The sequence below is a fragment of the Loxodonta africana genome, chromosome 1 (assembly GCF_030014295.1).
Source record: "Loxodonta africana isolate mLoxAfr1 chromosome 1, mLoxAfr1.hap2, whole genome shotgun sequence".
NCBI classification, from domain to species: Eukaryota; Metazoa; Chordata; class Mammalia; order Proboscidea; family Elephantidae; genus Loxodonta; species Loxodonta africana.
Genome location: NC_087342.1, coordinates 183,580,601 through 183,602,100, shown reverse-complemented (window position 1 = coordinate 183,602,100; position 21,500 = coordinate 183,580,601). Strand labels below are relative to the sequence as shown.

Genomic DNA, 21,500 nt, shown 5'->3' with positions numbered 1-21,500 from the left:
GATAGCGTTTTTAACAAATGGTGCTGGCATAACTGGATATCCATTTGCAAAAAAATGAAACAGGACCCATACCTCACACCATGCACAAAAACTAACTCCAAGTGGATCAAAGACCTAAACATAAAGACTAAAACGATAAAGATCATGGAAGAAAAAATTGGGACAACCCTCGGAGCCCTAATACAAGGTATAAACAGAATACAAAACATTACCAAAAATGATGAAGAGAAACCCGATAACTGGGAGCTCCTAAAAATCAAACACCTATGCTCATCTAAAGACTTCACCAAAAGAGTAAAAAGACCACCTACAGATTGGGAAAGAATTTTCAGCTATGACATCTCCGACCAGCGCCTGATCTCTAAAATCTACATGATTCTGTCAAAACTCAACCACAAAAAGACAAACAACCCAATCAAGAAGTGGGCAAAGGATATGAACACACATTTCTCTAAAGAAGATATTCAGGCAGCCAACAGATACATGAGAAAATGCTCTCGATCATTAGCCATTAGAGAAATGCAAATTAAAACTACGATGAGATTCCATCTCACACCAGCAAGGCTGGCATTAATCCAAAAAACACAAAATAATAAATGTTGGAGAGGCTGCGGAGAGATTGGAACTCTCATACACTGCTGGTGGGAATGTAAAATGGTACAACCACTTTGGAAATCTATCTGGCGTTATCTTAAACAGTTAGAAATAGAACTACCATACAACCCAGAAATCCCACTCCTAGGAATATACCCTAGAGATACAAGAGCCTTCATACAAACAGATATATGCACACCCATGTTTATTGCAGCTCTGTTTACAATAGCAAAAAGTTGGAAGCAACCAAGGTGTCCATCAACGGATGAATGGGTAAATAAATTGTGGTATATTCACACAATGGAATACCACGCATCGATAAAGAACAGTGACGAATCTGTGAAACATTTCATAACATGGAGGAACCTGGAAGGCATTATGCTGAGCGAAATGAGTCAGAGGCAAAAGGACAAATATTGTATAAGACCACTATTATAAGATCTTGAGAAATAGTAAACCTGAGAAGAACACATACTTTTGTGGTTACGAGGGGGGGAGGGAGGGAGGGTGGGAGAGGGTTTTTTTATTGATTAATCAGCAGATAAGAACTGCTTTGTGTGAAGGGAAAGACAACACTCAATACATGGAAGGTCAGCTCAATTGGACTGGACCAAAAGCAAAGAAGTTTCCGGGATAAAATGAATGCTTCAAAGGTCAGCGGAGCAAGTGCGGGGGTCTGGGGAACATGGTTTGCGGGGACTTCTAAGTCAATTGGCAAAATAATTTTATTATGAAATCATTCTGCATCCCACTTTGAAATGTGGCGTCTGGGGTCTTAAATGCTAACAAGCAGCCATCTAAGATGCAGCAATTGGTCTCAACCCACCTGGAGCAAAGGAAAATGAGGAACACCAAGCCCACATGACAACTAAGAGCCCAAGAGACAGAAAGGGCCACATGAACCAGAGACCTACATCATCCTGAGACCAGAAGAACTAGTTGGTGCCCGGCCACAATCGATGACTGCCCTGACAGGGAGCTCAGCAGAGGACCCCTGAGGAAGCAGGAGATCAGTGGGATGCAGACCCCAAATTCTCATAAGAAGACCAAACTTAATGGTCTGACTGAGACTGGAGGAATCCCGGCGGCCATGCTCCCCAGACCTTCAGTTGACACAGGACAGGAACCATCCCCGAAGACAACTCATCAGAAATGAAAGGGACTGGTCAGCGGGTGGGAGAGAGATGCTGATGAAGAGTGAGCTAATTATATCAGGTGGACACTTGAGATTGTGTTGGCAACTCTTGTCTGGAGGGGGGATGGGAGGATAGAGAGAGAGGGAAGCCGGCAAAATTGTCAAGAAAGGAGAGACTGAAAGGGCTGACTCAAGACGGGGAGAGTAAGTGGGAGTAGGGAGTGAGATGTATGTAAACTTATATGTGACAGACTGATTGGATTTGTAAACGTTCACTTGAAGCTTAATAAAAGTTATTATAAAAAAAAAAAAAAACATGGCTAATTGCAACGCTCTGAAATTTTTATTTAATTAAAATTGCTTTCTATCAAGAATTATAATACATAACTTTCTAAAGTAAAAAAAAGAGCTTTAAAATTGTTTTTTGACCATTAGAAATTTTTTCAGTTATTTCAGCTCTATGCTTTCTCTTTCTCAGTGTCTTTGCCTCTGTCTCTTTCTGTCTCTGTCTGTCTGTCTCTCTCTTACACACACACACACACACACACACACACATAGACTCCCTAGAGGTGCTCACTAAATCTACTTGGAACCCTTTATTAAATGAATGAAAACATTGATTAAAACTGTCCATTTGTATACTGGTCTACCCACAATCCACCATATGTTTGTCAGTTTGTCACACTGTAGTAGCTTGTGTGTTGCTGTGATGCTGCAGGGTCATCCATGGTGGGCAGGTTACAGTGGAGGTTCCAGACTAAGACAGACTAGGAAAAAGGACCTGGCAGTCTATTTCTGAAAAAACTAGCTAGTGGAAATCTTATGAATAGCAGTGGACATTGTCTGATACAGTGCTGGAAGATGGGTCCCTTAGGATGGAAGGCACTCAAAATATGACTGGGGAAGACCTGCCTCCTCAAAGAAAGGTCGACCTTAATGATGTGGTTGGAGTAAAGCTTTCAGGACCTTCGTTTGCTGATATGGCATGACTCAAAATGAGAAGAAACAGCTGCAAAGATCTGTTAATAACTGAAATGTGGAATGTATGAAGTATGAGTCTAGGAAAATTGGAAGTCATCAAAAATGAAATGAATGCATAAAGATCGATACCCTAGGAATTAGTGGGCTGAAATGGATGGGTATTGGCCATTTTGAATCAAGTAATCATGTGGTCTGCTATGTCAGGAATGACAAATTGAAGAAGAACAGTGTCACATTCATCATCAAAAAGAACATTTTAAGATTCATCCTGAAGGACAACCTGTCAGTGATAGGATAATATCCATACGCCTACAAGGAAAACCGATACATATGCCTATTATTCAAATTTACACACCAACCACTAATACCAAAGATGGGAAAATTCAAGATTTTTTTACCAACTTCTGCAGTCTGAAATTGATCAAAGATGCAATCAAGATGAACTCATAATTACTGGTGATTGGAATGAGAAAGTTGGAAACAAAGAATGACCAGTAGATGGAAAATATAGCCTTGGTGACAGAAATAATGCCAGAGATTGCACGATAGAATTTTGCAAGACCAATGACTTATTTATTGCAAATACTTTTTTTCAATGATATAAACGGTGACTACACACATGTACCTCACCAGATGGAAAACACAGGAATCAAGTTGTCTACATCTGTGGAACGAGACGACGGAAAATCTCAATATCATGAGTCAGAACAAGGTCAGGGGCCGACTGTGGAAAAGACCATCAATTGCTCATATGCAAGTTCAAGATGAAACTGAAGAAAATTTTAAAAAGTCCATGAGAACCAAAATATGTCTTGAGTGTATCCCACCTGATTTGGAGACCATCTCAAGAATAGACTGGATGCATTGAACACTAATGACTGAAGACCAGAAAAACTGTGGGATGACATCAAGGACATTATACATGAAGTAAGCAAAAGGTCATTAAAAAGACAGGAAAGAAAGAAAAGACCAAAATGGATGTCAGAAGAGATGCCAAAACTTGCTCTTGAATGTAGAGTAGCTAAAGCAAATGGAAGAAATGATGCAGTAAAAGAGCTGAACTGAAGATTTCAAAGGGCGGCTTGAGAATACAAAGAATTATAATGAAATGTGCAAAAACATGGAGTTAGAAAGCCAAAAGGAAAGAACACGCTCAGAATTTCTCAAGCTGAAAGAACTGAAGAGTAAAATACTGAGCAACGTAGGAAGCAACAAAAGAAGATGGAAGGAATACACTGAGTTACTATATCTAAAGGAATTGGCTGATGTTCAACCATTTGAGGAGGCAACATACGACCAGGAACCAGTGGGACTGAAGGAAGAAGTCTAAGCTGCACTGAAAGCACTGGTGAAAAACAAGGCTCCAAGAATTGACGGGATATCAACTTCGATGTTTCAACAAACGGATGCAGCACTTGAAGTCCTCACTATCCTATGCCAAGAAATTTGGAAGACAGGTACCTGGACAACTGACTGGAAGAGATCTACATTTGTACCCATTCCAAAGAAAGGTGATACAACAGAATGTGAAAATCACCAAACAATATCATTAAAATCACATGCAAGTAAAATTTTGCTAACAATAATTCAAAAACAGTTGCAGTAGTACACTGACAGGGAATTGCCAGAAATTCAAGCCAGATTCAGAAGAGGATGTGGAATGAGGAATATCATCACTGATGTTAGATGGATCTTGGTTGAAAGCAGAGAATACCAGAAAGATGTTTACCTGTGTTTTATTGACTATATAAAGGCATTCAACTGTGTGGATCATAACAAATTATGTATAATATTGCAAAGAATGGAAATTCCAGAACACTTCATTGTGCTCCTGCTGAACCTGTACATAGACCAAGAGGCAATCCTTCAAAGAGAACAAGGGGATACTGCATGGTTAAAAGTCAGGAAAGGTGTGCATCTGGGTTGATCCTTTCACCATACTTTTCAATCTGTATGCTGAGCAAATAATCCCAGAAGTTGGACTATATGAAGAAGAGCATGGCATCAGGACTGGAGGAAGATTCATTAATAACCTGTGATATGCAGATAACACAACCTTTCCTGATGAAAGCAAAGAGGACTTGAAGCACTTACTGAAGAAAATCAAAGACTACAGCCTTCGAGTATGGATTACATCTGAACATAAAGAAAACAAAAATCCTCACAACTGGATAAATAAGCAATATCATGATAAACAGAGAAAATATTGAAGTTGTCAAGGATTTCACTTTACTTCAATCCATAATCAACACCCATGGAAGCAGCAGTCAAGAAATCAAATGAGACACTGCATTGAGCAAACCTACTGCAAAAGATCTCTTTAAAGTGTTAAAAGACAACAATGTCACCTTGTAGATTAAGGTGCACCTGACCTATGCCATGGTATTTTCAATCAACTCATATGCATGAGAAAGCTGGACAATGAATAAGGAAGACAGAAGAAGAATTGATTCATTTGAATTACAGTGTTGGTGAAGAATATGGTATATATCATGGACTGCCTGAAGAATGAACAAGTTTTTCTGGGAAGAAGTACAGCCAAAGTGCTCCTTGGAAGCGAGGATGGTGAGCTGTTGTCTCACATACTTTGGCCATGTTATCAGGAGGGACCAGTCCCTGGAGAAGAACATCACGATTGGTAAGGTAGACGATCAGTGAAAAGGAGGAAGACCCTCAGTGGGATAGACTGACACAGTGGCTGCAACAATGGGCTCAAACACAGCAAAGATTGTGAGGATGGCACAGTACTGGGCAGTGCTTCTTTCTGTTGTACATAGGTTTGATATGAGTAGTCACCGACTTGACAGCACCTAAGAACAACTACCGACAATTGTACCATATTGTATTCTGCCAAAGGCATTCATGTTTGGGAGGTCTAATTCAGTCAAAGGCGAGCAGTTTAGTCTGTGTGAGCATAAAGGGAACTTTGGAAAATCAAAGGCTGTGCCTCCTGCATCTTCCCTTTTGGCCCATCCACCCTTGCTCACGTCCATCAAATATACCAGGCTAGGCAATTTGGTCTTTAGCTCTGAGACTTTAAATATGAAACTTTGTGTGTAGCACCATACTGGACCATAGGAGTCTTTCACTTCTCATAATCTCAGTGTACGGAAAGAATACCTAAGAATACAAATCTGAGTTATTACTTATAGGACAAAATGGCTTTTTAATTTGCAAGAAATACTCTTATGTATTTCCCAGTGTGTTAAAAATATAAATCATTTACAAAAGTGTACTTGAAAATATTATTTCAGGAACATGTTCATTGCAGAAAAGGCAGTACACCTTACCCTAGGAGAAATTTTCTTGATTTCACATGTCAAGCAACAGTATACCAGGGCTTTAAATTTTATTTAGGCCCTAGTACTGTGAAAGTATGATTCTGAATAGGATATTATATTTGCTTGTATAATTTCCCCAGATATTTTTACAGTGGGTTGGGTGATTTTTGTTTGTACACAACAGCAACCTCACTAATCTTCAGAATATCTCACCTCTGTTGACTGGCAAATGTTCTCACCTGAGGTAACACAGTAATCCATTAGTGGCAAAGCTAATTGGAACCTGAATTTCCTAACGCTGCCCCTATGTCCCAAGCAAGTTCCTCCACCTGGACTACTCTGCATGCAGCTGTGAAATTTGTTGCTTTTCTTAAAGTTGCTATCCACAAGTGAGGGTGTGTGAGAGGCTGGCATGACCTAGGCAAAATGTAAGGAGCCTTGGTGACACAATGGTTAAGCACTCAAAAGTTTGAGTTCACCCAGTAGCTCCTTGGGAGAAAGACCTTGTGATCTGTTCCTGTAAAGTTTATAGCTCAGTAGTCTTACTCTGTCACATGGGATTGCTGAGTCTAAACTGACTCAATGGTGCCTAACAACAATAGGCAAAACCCATCTTCTTTATCTTTTTTTTCTTAAATTGGATTAGTTGAAAGAATACATGAAGTGGAAAATATGTGTGTAAATGAAGCTGGCATTTATTGAGCGTCCACTAAGTGCTGGATGCATATGTTGGATGCTAAGGCAGCTGGTACCCAGTGTGGCCAACTCACTGTCATTGTGGATCTGAGACAAGTCTGAGTATGTTGGGGATGGGGTTAGAGGCTGCAACAGGATTGGTGGCAGAATCAGAACAACAGAACAATGTTTTATTCTGTTATACATCAGGTCACTGCGAGTTGGAATCTATTGGACGGAATTACCAACAACAAATTTTGTTTCATTATTTTTTGTCTTAGGACTATTGGAGAAACCTGGTCTATGCAACACAATATTACAATTGCATACCCACAACCACAACAAGGGGCAGGATTTTTATTGTCATATACATATACACGAGCCCTGGTGGCTCAGTGGTTAACAGCTCAGCTGCTAACCAAAAGGTCAGCAGTTCAAATCTACCAGCTGCTATTTGGAAACCCTATAGGGGCAGCTCTACTTTGTCCTATAGGGTCACTATGAGTTGGAATCAACTGGATGGCAATGGGTTTGAGATATATGTATACACACACACATACATACACAAAAAAACCTGTTGCCGTTGAATTGACTCCAGCTCACGGTAACCCCATATGTACCTGAGTAGGACTATGCTCCATAGGGTTTTCAATGGCTGATTTTGCAGAAGTAGATCTCTGGGCCTTTCTACTACCAAAGTGTAGCATGGTGGACTTGAATCCCAAAACTTTTGGTTAGCAGCTAAGAGCATTAACTGTTTGCACCACTCAGGGACTCCTATTCTCACCTATACATGGGAAAAATGATGCTCATGGAAAGAGAGAGAAAACAAACATATAAGGGCATTTCACTTATTTATAACCTGTCTATGTCAGTCACTGGAGCTGAAAATCATCAGGCAACCTGGCTCTGCTATACGTTCAGATTCATGTTGCCAATAAAACCTCGTTTATAGACCCTGCAGAAATGTCATTTCTAGAGTCCTCCCTGTCACAGGTGAAGTCAGTCGCTCTGCCTCTGTAATCCCATGGCATTTTGTGTATAGCTCCATTTTACTACCTTTAATGTTGCACTGTAATTTGTTTACAGATTTGTCTTCTGGCAAAATAGGGATAAAATTTTGGAAAATTTAATATTCCCCCTTAAATCATGCTCCATGCAGCCTTCTACCTATAAAACTGAGCCATTAGGAAAAAGAGAGCAGGTCTTTTACAAAACAGGAAGGTCACCATTCAGCCTTAAAAGACAAAGCTGACTTTCCACTTCTTCAGCAAGGAAGGGTCTAGAGTCAAGTTTGTAGAGAGAGAAAGAATTCTAAATTCCAGAATTCTCCAACATATCAAGAATTGACACTGTCAACCACATCAGAGATTTTCCTCCAGAGTACAGAAGGTTGCCCCTTCCTCCTTAAGGTTGAGTCAGGAGGCCTGGTCCTTGGAACAAGGCTGTGAGACAAGGAAGTCTATGCTAGACAGGAAGAGGGAGGGAAGCACTTATCTCTTCTGCAAATGGATGGTGGGAAGAAGAAAGAAAATAAATGAGTCATATGTGCCCAGAGGTGTCCTCTCTGGATTGAAATTACAGAGTGGGGAAAGAACGTTAGATAGCTTGAGGGGAAACTGAAAGCTAAGAGATATTTTGGAGGGCTGTGTATGGCGGGGGGAAGAGTGGGGGGACAGTGCCACACCAACCTAAGAAGGCAATTTCAAGGTACATCCAAATACAAAACAGTACAGAGGTGAAGTGTGGCTAGCCAAGGAAGGACTGTACTATAGCTCCCTAGAATCTTCCTCAGCGCTGTTATGGGTTGAACTGTGTCCCCCCAAAATATATGATGAAGTCCTAACCCCTGTACCTGTAAATTTGATCCCATTTGGAAATAGGGTTATTTCATATTAATGAGGTCATGTCAGAGTAAAGTGGTCCTAAACCTAATCCCTGTGAGTGGTGTTTTATAAAGGGGAGTACAGACACAGAAAGGCAGACACACAGGGAGAAGACACCATGTGATGATGGAGGCAGATGTGTCTGCAAGTCCAGGAACATCAAGGAAGCTGGAAGAGACAAAGAAGGACCCTCCCCTAGAGTAGGCACCCTGAATTCGGACATTTATTCTCCCGAATTGTGAGAAAAAATACATTTCTGTTCTTTAAAGCCACTTACTTGTGGTATTTTGTTATGGCAGCCCCAGGAAACTAAGACAGCACCTGTGTTGCTGGGAGGTATCTAGAAGTCCTTTAGTGCTCTGGAAAGAGAGGCAGGCAAACTGACCTGGGGGAGGGGCTTCCATATGGTAGGAATCATCAAGGCCGGGGATCAAATACAGCCATAGCCAGGCATCTGGAGGTCCACAGTGCCAACACGAACCCAGATGGGGCCAGTTAGTGAGGAGAGAGAGTAGATTGCTGGGGCTGAGAGGGCAACAGAATGCCAGGGAGAGAACCAAGCACCTGCTCCACATTAGATACAGCAAGTGTACAACCAGTAACCAGCCGGCTGCCTCACAGCGGACACTAGCCAAAGGACCAACATGAGCCCACAGGTCACACAAAGCCCTTAGACACTCACATGCCACCTCAGGAATGAATACGGAAGTAGGAAGTCTGAGAGGCTGAGCATTTGTCCAAAAGCAACTGAGCTATTGAAAGAGTTTTAAACTAGCAGTGATGGATTTTACATTTAATCAGCCCTCTTTCTCCATCTGTTGCTACTCAGGCAGCTTGAGGGTATATGTGTGTGGGGGGCTTCTTTATAAAGATTAGATCAAATGCAGGAAATATAGAAGGTATGATTGCTTGGAACATGTAAGTGTAGAATGAATCTGCATCCATGCCATACATACAACACTTGAGCTTCTCGGGAGCCGGGATAGTTGCTTCATAATCTTTGCATCCCCACAGCATAGTAGAGTGCTTAGCAGGTGGCTGCAGTCAAATATGTGGCTGTATGAATAAATGCAATTACCAAAGATGAAACTACTATAGGTGGCTTGTGTTGCCTGGCCTAATAACTGGCCTTTAGAAATTCATCGTTTCATTCATTAACTTATTTATTCCACTATTTGATACATTTTGAGCACTTATCAGGTTCGTGGTGCTGTGAAGGAAACAAAGATAAATTATTTCTGCATTTATTCAAACATCAGAAATTTATTCAGTGCCTTTTGTGGACCTGGCGCACAGGTCCCCCTTCAAAGACCTTACACACTTGACGAGGAGAGGAAATATGTAAATAAACAACTATAATACAAAGTAGACTTTTATTTTTAAAGACTTTTATTTCCCAGTTACCATAAGGAAAGTGAAGATGAAGAAATGAATGAAAAGTTCAGGCAGGATCAAACGCACGTTTTCTTATCCTGCGAAGATGGCTGTCCAGAGCCTGTTTTCTGATGGCTCTACCTGACAACACCTGGGGAAGAAGCCCACAGTCTCAGGTTCAGTGAAGGTGGAATATAAAATCTTCTTTCTGTAGAAGGGAGTTCTACAGAACACATTTAAAGGCAGATATTGTTGTTGTTGTTGTTAGCTATTACGGAACTGGTCCCTGACTAATGGTGACCCCACGCACAATGGCATGAAATGCTGCCTGGTCCTGTGCTACCCCCATGACTGGTTGTGGATTGGATCATTGTGATTCACAGAATTTTCATTAGGGATGGGAATAAAAGTGGAACCAAATGAAGACAGAATATAGTTTAATGTGTTCCTCTGATGATGGGCAGGGGTACAGCATCAGGACAAAAGGCTAATAGAAAACTGCACAGCACCTGATCAAACATTAGATTTGAACTGCTATATATTTAAGTTAGTTTCACAATCATGGAAACAGGAAGTCCGGAACTAAGAAATCTGAAAGAGATTCAGAGTATCATGTTACCTTTGGGGGTAAGAACTTTATCTGCTTTTGAAAGCTTTGCCTTTAAATGTACTTTAAAATATTTCTTGAAGAGTCATTAAACCAAAATCTGCACCAGGGGTAGGTAAAAATGGTAAAGATAAAGAAGAAAATGCAGTCTTAAAAGCTGAGCTCATAATCGTAAACTCAAGCCCCTGAGACCTGTTTCTAATGTGCTTTCTCTCTGGGCTCATCCATGGAGGTGGAAATTTAAGTTGGGTGCAAATAAAAAGTCTGCCTAGTGACCTTCTCTGGTGTGTCATAACTTTTTGACTATGGGACCAGAGAGTTATGCAATTCCAGAAGGTGGGGGTACCTCTCTCCTATGTCTCCACAGAGCTGAATACATACTCTTTTCATAACACTAACTATAGTGTATTCTAATTTATTCTAATCGTTAATGTAGCTTTCTATCTACCTCCTCCCCTAGAACAGCAGGGCTCAGGACTGATCAATATTTATGTCCCTAGCCCCTAGCCACAGCCATGGCACTTTTTTAATTAGTAAAGGAATATATATGTCAAGTCTATTGGCATGGCTTGAACATTAGTCTCCAGTAACACAATAAGAAAGCACAAAGCACCTGGCCTTCTTCTGTATCCAATACAATTTAATTTTCCATTGTTATTTGTGTGGAATTGGCTCTGACTCATGGCAACCCTATGTACATACAATTAAACAAAACACTCCCTGGTCCTGTACCACCTTCACAATCATGGTATGCTCACGTCCATTATTGTGGCCACAGTGTATTTTGAATGCCTTCTTACCTAGGAGTCTCATTTTCCAGCACTATATTGCACAATAGTCTGTTGTGCTTCCTAGGGTTTTCATTGGCTAATTTTTGGAACTAGTTCACCAGGCCTTTCTTCATAGTCTATCTTAGTCTGGAAGCTCAACTGCAATCTGTCCACCACGGGTGATTCTGCTGGTATTTGAAATAATGGTGGCATAGCTTTAGCATCCTAGCAACATGCAGGCCACCACAGTACAACAAACTGACAGATGGGTGCTGAAAATTCCAAACGAGCCTACCTAGAATTTTCTGATGGAACTTCTCATAACTGGCCAAGAATGGTAAAAGCTTGGCCTGCAGAGAAGGCCAGAGAGTTTTGTAAAGTGAAGAAACAAGTTGTTGCACGTGTATGCTGCACACACCTTGTAGAGTTAGTCTCAGAGCTGGATATCACACTGCACATTGGGGAGGCTGGTTTTTGTGCTATACTAACTTCTACTAACATGCCCAAATCAGAGGAGCAGGGCAGAAAATAAAATAACCAGAGCTACAGGGATTATTTTCTGTCCCTTACTCCTGATGGAAACTACCTTGAAGAGTGCGAAGAGCTCTGAAACATGTTTTATGTGAAGGAGGGGATACGGCATAGGTGTAGACTCCCCAGCATGGTTAGCAAGAGCACTGGAAATTTTTTCCAACGTGAGTTCCTTTTAATTGTCAAAACAACATGTTTGAAGAGACCTGCTTCCTTTTTATTTCACAGAAGCACTAGTTTAATCTGTTTGCATTTTAGTACTGCATGGCTGAAGAAAGATGAATAATCTTTGGGTGAGAAGTCGTAAAGCTGATATTTCTACAAAAATGGTTCATATAGCACAGTTATAAAAATAGCATTGCTTTTTAAATTTGTCCAAATGTCATTGCTAATCTGTCTCAAAGTCACAGGTACAACCTATTCATCCTTTACAAGTCAAGAGATACAAACCCACAAATGTGTCTTTAGAATAAAATCCTTATAAATCCAACATGATAATGTTATTATCTCTCTTTTCACTTTCTTAAAAAAAGAGAGGTGAGTTTCTTCACTTTGACGTTTGTCTTTTATCATTTTTTTCTGCATAAATTTTGTCTATCGTACCACTGTTAACTTTCTTTAGCTTCTGTCTTCAAAGGTAAAGTTAAAAAACATTTTTCTCAAAACATATTCAACATTATTAGCCATTAGGAAATGCACATTAAAACTACAATGAGATATCACTATCTACTTGTTACAATGGCTAAGATAAAAACATAATGACAAAATCAAATTGTGGCAAGGATGGGGAGCAACCAGAGCTCTCATATATTGCTGATGGGAATGTAGAGTGGTACAGCCACTCTGGAAAGCTGTTTGATAGCTTCTTATAAAACTAAATATGCACTTACCACATGACTCAGCAATTGGACTCTTGGGCATTTATCCCAGAGAAATGGAAACCTATGTTGACAAAAAAACCCATACACGAATGTTCATAGTAGCTTTATTTGTAATATCCCCCAAACTGGAAACAACCTAAATGTCCTTCAACAGGTAAATGAATGGTTACATAAACTCTGTTACATTCATAACATGTACTACTACTTAGCAATAAAAAGGAACAAATTACTGATACATGCAACAATCTGGATAGACTTAAGGGTTTTAGGGAGTCCTGGTGGTGCAGTGGTTTAAGCATTCAGCTGCTAACGAAAAGTTTGGCAGTTCATATCCACCAGCTGCTCCTTGGAAACTCTATGGAGCAGTTCTAACTCTGTCCTGTATGGTCACTATGAGTCAGAATCTACTCAACGGCAATGGATTTGATTTGGTTTTGGTTAAGGGCTTTAAGCTAAGTGAAAAAAGCTAATCTCAAAAGATTATATAGTGTATGATTTCATTTTATATAGCATTCTCCAAATGACAGAATTTATAAATGAAGAAGAGATTAGTGGTTGCCAGGTGACAGGAATAGGGTGGGGAAGGAGTGAGACTACAAAGGGGTAGTACAAGGGAGTTCCTTTGTGGTGACGCAACAGTTCTGTTTCCTACTTGTGGTGATGGCTACATGAATCTATACATGGGATCAAACTGCATACAACTATACACACTTACAAGCGCACACACACACACACACGAATGAGTGCAGATGAAAACTGAGTAAAGTCTGTAGTTAACCGTATTTAACAGTATTATATCAATGTCAATTTCTTGTTTTTGATATACTAAAGTCACATAAAATATCACCAATGGGGGAAGTTGAGTGAAGGGTTCAAGGGACTCTATATACTACGTACGCTTTGTGTTTTCCTCTGAGTCTATAATCTTTTCAAAATATATTTCTGTAAATAAGGGAAAATCATTTTAAGTCCTTACCAGCACCACTGATTTGCAATTAATGTTGGTACATGCTGTTGAGTTGGTCCTGACTCATAGCAATCCTGTGTACAACAGAAAGAAACACTGCCCAGTCCTGGGGCATCCTCGCAATCATTGTTACGTTTGAGCCCACTGTTGAAGCCACTGTGTTAATGCACGTCATTGAACGTCATCCTCTCTCTTGCTGATCTTTCTCTATACCAAGCATGATGTCCTTCTCCAGGGAATGGTCCCTCCTGATAACACATACAAAGTACACGAGACAAAGTCTCTCCATCCTCACTTCTAAGGAGTATTCTGGCTATACTTCTTCCAAGATAGATTTGTTTGTTCTTCTGACAGTCCCTGGTATACTCAATATTCTTCACCATCACCATAATTCAAAGGCATCAATTCTTCTTCAGTCTTCCTTATTCATTCTCCAGCTTTCACATGCATATGAGGTGATTAAAAATGCCATGGTTTGGGCTAGGCGCACCATAGTCCTCAAAGTGACACTTGCTTTTTAACACTTTAAAGAGGTCTTCTGCAGCAGATTTGCCCAATACAATACATTGTTTGATTTCTTGACTGCTGCTTCCATAGGTATTGATTGTGGATCCAAGTAAAATGAAATCCTTGACAACTTCAATATTTTCTCTGTCTACCATGATGTTGCTTACTGGTCCAGTTGTGGGGATTTTGTTTTCTTTATGTCGAGGTGTAAATCAAACTGAAGGCTGTAGTCTTTGATCTTCATCAGTAAGTGTTTCATGTTTTCTTCGCTTTTAGCAGGCAAGATTGTTTATTTATTATTTTTTATTATATAATAATATATATTATTATTATATATATATTGATATACATATATATCAAAATGGTTCTAGTACTGTCAGATTCAACTTGCTTTTTTTACTTGTGGAGCCCTGGTAGTGCAGTGGTTAACAGCTTATTTGCAAACCAAAAGGTCAGCAGTTCACTCCTGGGAAACCCTATGGGGGCAGTTCTACTCTGTCCTGTAAGAGCTGTTATGATGGCAATGGTTTTTTTTTGTTTGTTTGTTTTTGTCCCTTGCTCAGTTAATTATAATTAAGGCCAGTCGATATTTCAAATAATTATTTTTCTGCCTTACTATGGAATCAAAATAAATTAAACTTTTTCATAAAATGATACATTAAATAGAGTATCAAACAGCTAATTTGAGAGGTGGCAGAATGGCTTAGTGGTGGTGAATAACAAGGGCTAAGCTAAAGACCTGAGGATTGGGGGATTGCCTGCTAAGAATAAATTGTCACTGTTCACAATAAAAATTTGAAAAAAAATTTTTTTTTGGAAAAAAAACCCTGTAGAATTTAAGAAAACAATAATTGGCTGTATTTTTTTCAATGCTTAACAAAAAAAGCAATAGTCAACCTGACACTTCTCTTCATGGGAGGGATTATGCATTTCCAAAGAGGGAAGTCGCTCCTCATTCTCTCTTAGACCATTTATAGTTTTTCACTCTGGGCAAATGTACCTAATTCTGCCATGAAACCAACATTCCTCTCTTCCTTTTCCTATAATTCCTGTATAGACATTCTGGAGGTGTTTACACTTAAGCCAGGGATTGGTGGGAGCATCTGTACCCCCAAAACACTGAACAGCAGTGCAATTTAATGACATTCTTTACACATTCATTAAGTACCTAGGATGTACTGGTTTTCCACTAGGTAGTAGAAATTCGAAGGTGAAGAACAAACCATCCTTATTGTGACAGAGCTCACAGTTTGGGAGAGCAGATAGGAATATACAAATATCATTCTTATGTTACACAAACCGCGAAAGTAGAGCTAAAAAACAATGCATGGGAGCACAGACAGAGAGATCAGTCCTCACTGTGGAGCTTGCTGAAGTGAGGGAGGAGCTAAACTGGGCATGGAGACAGTGCATTGTTCCCTGAGCATCCATCTACCTCATCCCTCCCTCAATAGGTCATAGCCATGTGACTGGGTAGGATTGATATGATGCCAGTCTGACTCCAGAAGTGGAAGCTGATGGGTCTTAGCCAGTGACTTTCAACAGAGATAGTACCTCCTTCTTAGGGGGCACTTGAAAATCCACGAGGACAATTTTGGTTGTTACAAAGGTTGGGAAATGCTACTGCCGTTTAGTGGGGAGAGGCCAGGAATGTTAAATGACCTGCAAAGTAGGAAACAAACCCACACAATGAAAAATCGTACCACCCAAAAGGCCAGTAGGATTCCTTCTTTAAAAAATACTTGTCTAAGCCAATGAGAGAAATCCCATCCGGTATTGGTTCAGAGTCCAGGTCTGGGGCAATTAGCTCACAGCATTCCCCTGGTCATCAGCGTGGGCCTTTCAAGATAGAGATCTGGGCTTTTGTTCAATGGTTGTGAGGAAGCAGCCTCTCTGTCTCCCACCAGGCATGAAGATAGAATCATTAAGTCCCAATTTGTACTGGCGGCTTATGACCATGAGAACAGCTAGACTTACGATAAAGCAAGCAGAGGGGACAGAAGAGGGGAAAGACGAAAAGAAACTGAGCCCCTGATGACATCACTGAACCATCTAATCAACTACTATGAAGCTTGCCCTTTCTCTAGATATTCCAGTTATGACAATCAATAAATTTCCTTATTGTTAAACACAGTTTAAGTCGGGTTTTCTATTATTTGTAATGTGAAAACATCCTTAACGGTAACAGGGAGCCTTGAAATAAATAGAATTCAGTGAGTAGGGGATGGAGGAGAGAGTGACATTGCAAGTAGGAGAAACGGCTTGAGCAAAGGTATTAAGAATAAGAAAAGGTAGTAAATGTGTGTGTGGGAAAAACACACTGTGTTTACTGGGCAGCTGTAGTGGGAAACAGCCAGCTCTTATGGCCTGTTTTTAATGGAGGAAGGAGAGGTGAGAAAGAAAAAGGCGAGTTGGGAAGAGAAACCAGAAGAATGTTTTTAGTGGCAACTTCAGATCATTAATTTGACTGAATAATTGACGTTGATATACACAAAGAGAACACTGCCAATGATTTTTGTTGCCATGATTTTTTCAACATACAAGCATTTGTCATGGACAACATATAAGAAGTTTTAAAAATTAATGACAAATTCACTCATTTCATGAAACACATATATACACAGTTTGTTCAATTGTTAGTATAACTATGAATGAAAAAAAAACAAAACAAATCCGTTGTCATCGAGTTGATTCTGACTCATAGTGACCCTACAGGACAGAGTAGAGCTGTCCCATAGGGTTTCCAAGGACTGGCTGGTGGATTCAAACTGCTGATATTTTGGTTAGCAGCTGTACTCATAACCACTGTGCTGCCAGGGACCTAGTATACTGTGACATATCTAAAAGTTTTTTTTGTTTTGTTTTTTTCCATTTTTAAGCTTTATTGTATGGAGAGGTGAATATGGAGATACCATAACTCTATTGTTGCTAATGAAGAGATACGTGCTTAATTTTTCTCACTTTGGAATTTGCAACTGTCTTGTGTGTGTCTTAGGTATTAATGAAGGGAAGAAATTTAACTAGTGGAGTCCTATGGTGATGGGTTAACCATATTTATATTTGGTATATTTATATTTAAATATGTATTTATACATGCTGATGTACCAATAAGATTTATGGATTAAAACTAAAAAGTCATAGTATCTGCTTTCAAGATGCTTAAAATCTTAGTAAGAGCACTGATGATACATAGAGAACAGAGGTGTGAGCATGTTCAAATGCTTTTATTTTAAACCAAAAGAAAAGTTATATATTATGCACGGGGTGTATTTTAGAAGCCTCTTTTCCACAGTGGAAAAGATTAAAAAAAAAAAAAGTCAATTTCAGGAAGAATTGTTATTAGTTGCTGTCTAGTTGGCTCCAGCTTATGCCTGGTCCTGTGCCATTTTCATGACTGGTGCTATGTCTGAGTCCAGTGTTTTGGTTATTGTGTCGCTCCATCTCACTGAGCCTTTCTCTCGTTTGAGCTGAACCCTCTACTTGACCAAACATTATGTCCTTTTCAGACAGTTGGTCTTTTCTGATGATGTAAGTGAGCTGAAGTTGTGCCATCCTTGCTTCTAAGGAAGATTTTGATTGCATTTCTTCTAAGACTGATTTGCTCATCCTTCTTTGCCAACACAATTCAAATGCATCAGAAAGAGTAGAGCTTTTAAAGTTGGAGGAAAGAAGTTTCCAAAAAGGGAGCAAAAGAATTCCATACAAAGAGAAGTACCAAAAGGCAGACCACATTACTCCTGGGTTCTCACTGGGAGTCCAGCTATGGCCTTGTATCACTTCTCACGTGAGTCCGAAACTTACAGAATTTTAACGATTAACTTGAGAGCGCAGGTTCTCTTCCTGCTCCAGTGGGCATCATCGCCAAAAACCCGACCCCATGAATGCTCTCAGAACACAAAATGTGCTTGCAAATGGCCCTGCCAAATGCTTCCTCTAATCACTTTTATTTCAAAATGACTTTGAAGTTCATTTTGGAAATCAGGTGGTAGGAAATCTAAATCAGGTTTAGATTGCTTACCATCCAATCTATATATCTAAATTTATTCAGGCATTTGTTTGCCTCTTTGTTTCTCCATTTTTGTTATTGTTGTTTTCTAAGCAAATTAATAGGATGGCACACAAGTTGTTGAAGTATCAAATCTAAGCTAAATCTAATACATGAACAATGTTTTAGTTTGTTTCCACCCTGGAGCTTTGGAATGGCGATGAAATTCATAATGCTGTCATAAAAAAAAGAAATGAAGCAGAAATAACAAAAAACAGAAACAAGCCTATTATTTATGGTGTAATGAAGAATCTATATGTCTCACAAGAACTGTGAAAAACTAAGTTAAACTTGGCAATTGTGTATGCATGTGTGTGTGTGTCTTGTGTGCGTGCACGTGTGTGTGTCTTGTGTGCGTGCACATGTGCGTGAAGGAAAGAGAGAAAGAAGCAACACAACACAGTGGCTATCTTTATGCAAAACACATATTAGGAATTTCATCCTTGTCCCTTTAGGAAAAACACTGTTTCTCCAGGTTGTAATATTAAGCACTTCTATTACTTAATCAAGGTCCATTAATATATTCTAAAAAGTTACCAGTCGTGATTAAAATTGATTTACTTTTTATACTTATTAATAATTCTCTTGCGGACATAGGATTAATTGGCATCATTCAAAGCCACAAATTATTTTCCTACATTATCAAATGGTTGTTGTGATGTATTCATAACAAGAAGATATCCAATTACACTTGAATTAAGAAACATTATTAAGAAGCAATAATGTTAAAGGGTGGTACTCAGATTCCCCAGGAGTTTAAATTGAAAGTAAACTATATCCGGAAGTGAGAGAAACAAGAAAGAAAGAAGAAACACTGGTACCTGGATACTAGTCAGGGTGGTATACTGGTAAGCTTTGACTACCAGGTAATTGGCTTCCAGATCTATGAGTCCCAGGATCATATACTTCCACCATCTTCGTCGTAAAATTGCCAGGAGGTTTTCTTCTCCTGTGTTAAGAAGAAATGGGTTAAGTTCTTGACAACATAATAAGCTGTACAATTAGAAGGATTCTAAAACATTGTAGCAAAACATTTTTCTGAACTTAACCTCAAAAAAAGCAGTTGCTGCCAAGTTGATTCCAATTCATGGTGATCCCATGTGTGTCAAGAGAACCATGCTCCATAGGGGTTTAGATTGCTAATTTTTCAGAAATAGATCCTCAGGTTTTTCTTCCGAGGCACTTCTTGTTAGTCTCAAACTGCCCACCTTTCAGTTAACAGCCCAGCGTGTTAACTGCACCACCCAGGGACTCCATAAACTTACCAAATGTTTAACTGAAAAAATGAATCAAAGTGCAAAGATGCACATGTTTTTACTTAGCTGATAGCCTTCACTGTAGATTCCAGGTCTTCAAATCAGCTTCCATGCCAGAATAAGACTGAGAGGAGTATTATTTTACCATGCTAAACATTTTCTCATGAACAGAGAAAAATTCAACTACATTATGTAAAAATCAAAGTAAAGGTGTCCCAGCAAGGCTGCTTAATCTCAGGAAGTCCAGATCATCCTAAACTTCAGGATAGTAGTGGAACAGTTAGAAATGAAAAGAGGGTACCCAAATGGAAAAAGGCTTGTGATTGGCAGCAGACCCGAGACGTCATCATGAATGTTCGCTCACCTTTGGACATTGCATGCACTCTGGTGGTATGTGAGTAATGGGGAGAGAAAGGAAATTGGGGGTCACTCCGATGTAAATGAGTGACATAGGACCATGGTCCTAATGCTGCCAACTACTGTAATTTTCACCATTTTACCTCCTAATCTGGTAGCATCAGAACAGTCTTTGAACTCCTTATTTGTTCATTCTTATTTCCCCATATATTTCTGGCATGAAATAAACCTTATTTCTCAAGGTAGGGCAATGAGGATAACTATTAATAATGCTCTTGAGAGCTACCCCAATCTGCGAGGTCTTCATAGAGGATATGAAGAATACGCAGAAATCCTGAGTAAATGGTATCCTATTAGTTATCTATTGCTGCATAACAAATATTACAAAACATAGCAGCTTAAAACAACAAATATTTACTATCTCATAGTTTTTGTAGGTCAAGAATCTCGGTGTAGTTGAGCTGAGTGTTTCTGGCTCAGGTCACAGTCAAACTGTTGGCCAGGGAAGCAATATCATCTGAAAGCTCACCTGAGAAGCCCTCCAAAATCACTCACCTGGTTGTTGGCAGGCCTCCATGCCTCACCACAAGGGTTTCTTCACAGGGCTGCCTCACAACATGGCAGCTGGCCTCCCCCAGGGTGAACCAAGAGAAAGAGTGAGAAAGCAAGCACCCAAGAGGAAGTTGTAGTTTTTTATTTTATTTTAATATAACCTTGTCTCTGAAGTGACATCCCATCGCTTCTACTGTACAATAAGCCCAGTTCACACTCATGGTGAGATGATTTTATAAGGGCGTGAATACCAGGAAGTGGAAATCACTGGAAGCTATTTTAGAGGCTGCCTATCCCGTGACACGTATCTTCAGTCCTATATAAAACAGCTATAGCTGGTCCTCAAAACCCTCAAGAGCATCCCAAATCCTGACCCACCTCTGATCCATCTCAGAACTTTGAACTCCTGATTTCAGCCTTTGGCCTGATTCCAATGCATTTCACATGAAGTGGCCTTTACAATCTTATGGAGTCTTGTGAACACAAAGCTTTCAGACAACAGAGAATTTCAGAGGGTGGGTTGTGGCTAGTTGGCAGGAATAGGAAAGGGTCTCTTGACCTTCTGTAGTCAACCCAATTTTTCTAGCCTTGTTTTTGATGTCACAGTTCCCAGCCTACACTTCAGGCCCAGCAAAAAGTCTTTCTTTCTGTCCCCATGAACTACACTCCATATTCATTGTTCAAATTTAGATCTTCTCTGATCTTTTGCCTGCCCGCCTTCCCAACTGGGCAACATGTACTCAACTCTGTATAGTCCTTTCACATGATTGCGATACTTAGAAATTTGCCTCTTCATTGCATGGAGAAAGAAGCCCTGGCGGTGCAATGGTTAAGTACTCACTTGGCTGCTAACCAAAAGGTTGGCAGTTTGAACCCACTCAGTGGCTCCAGGAATCCTCCTGGTGATCCGCTTCCATGAAGATTACAGCCTAGACAATCCTATGGGACAGTTCTACCCTGCTGACATTTGGTTAGCAGTCATAGCTTTTAACCACTACACCATTAGGGTTTCCTATGGTACCGGTCACATGGGGTCACAATGAGTTAAAATCAACCAACGGCACCTAACTGGATGGGGACTTTTGGGAAGGTAGGGTTAAT

The 21,500-nt window shown here is 39.9% G+C and overlaps 1 protein-coding gene across 1 annotated transcript in view; it reads right to left on the bottom strand.

Moving 5' to 3' along the window:
* Window positions 1–21,500, bottom strand: part of SLC35F1 (solute carrier family 35 member F1) — a 544,808-nt gene that overhangs the window by 110,554 nt on the left and 412,754 nt on the right. The window contains exon 6 of the mRNA XM_064294807.1: window positions 19,056–19,183. Coding sequence (XP_064150877.1) covers window positions 19,056–19,183 — 128 coding nt within the window. The remainder of the gene's footprint in view (window positions 1–19,055; window positions 19,184–21,500) is intronic.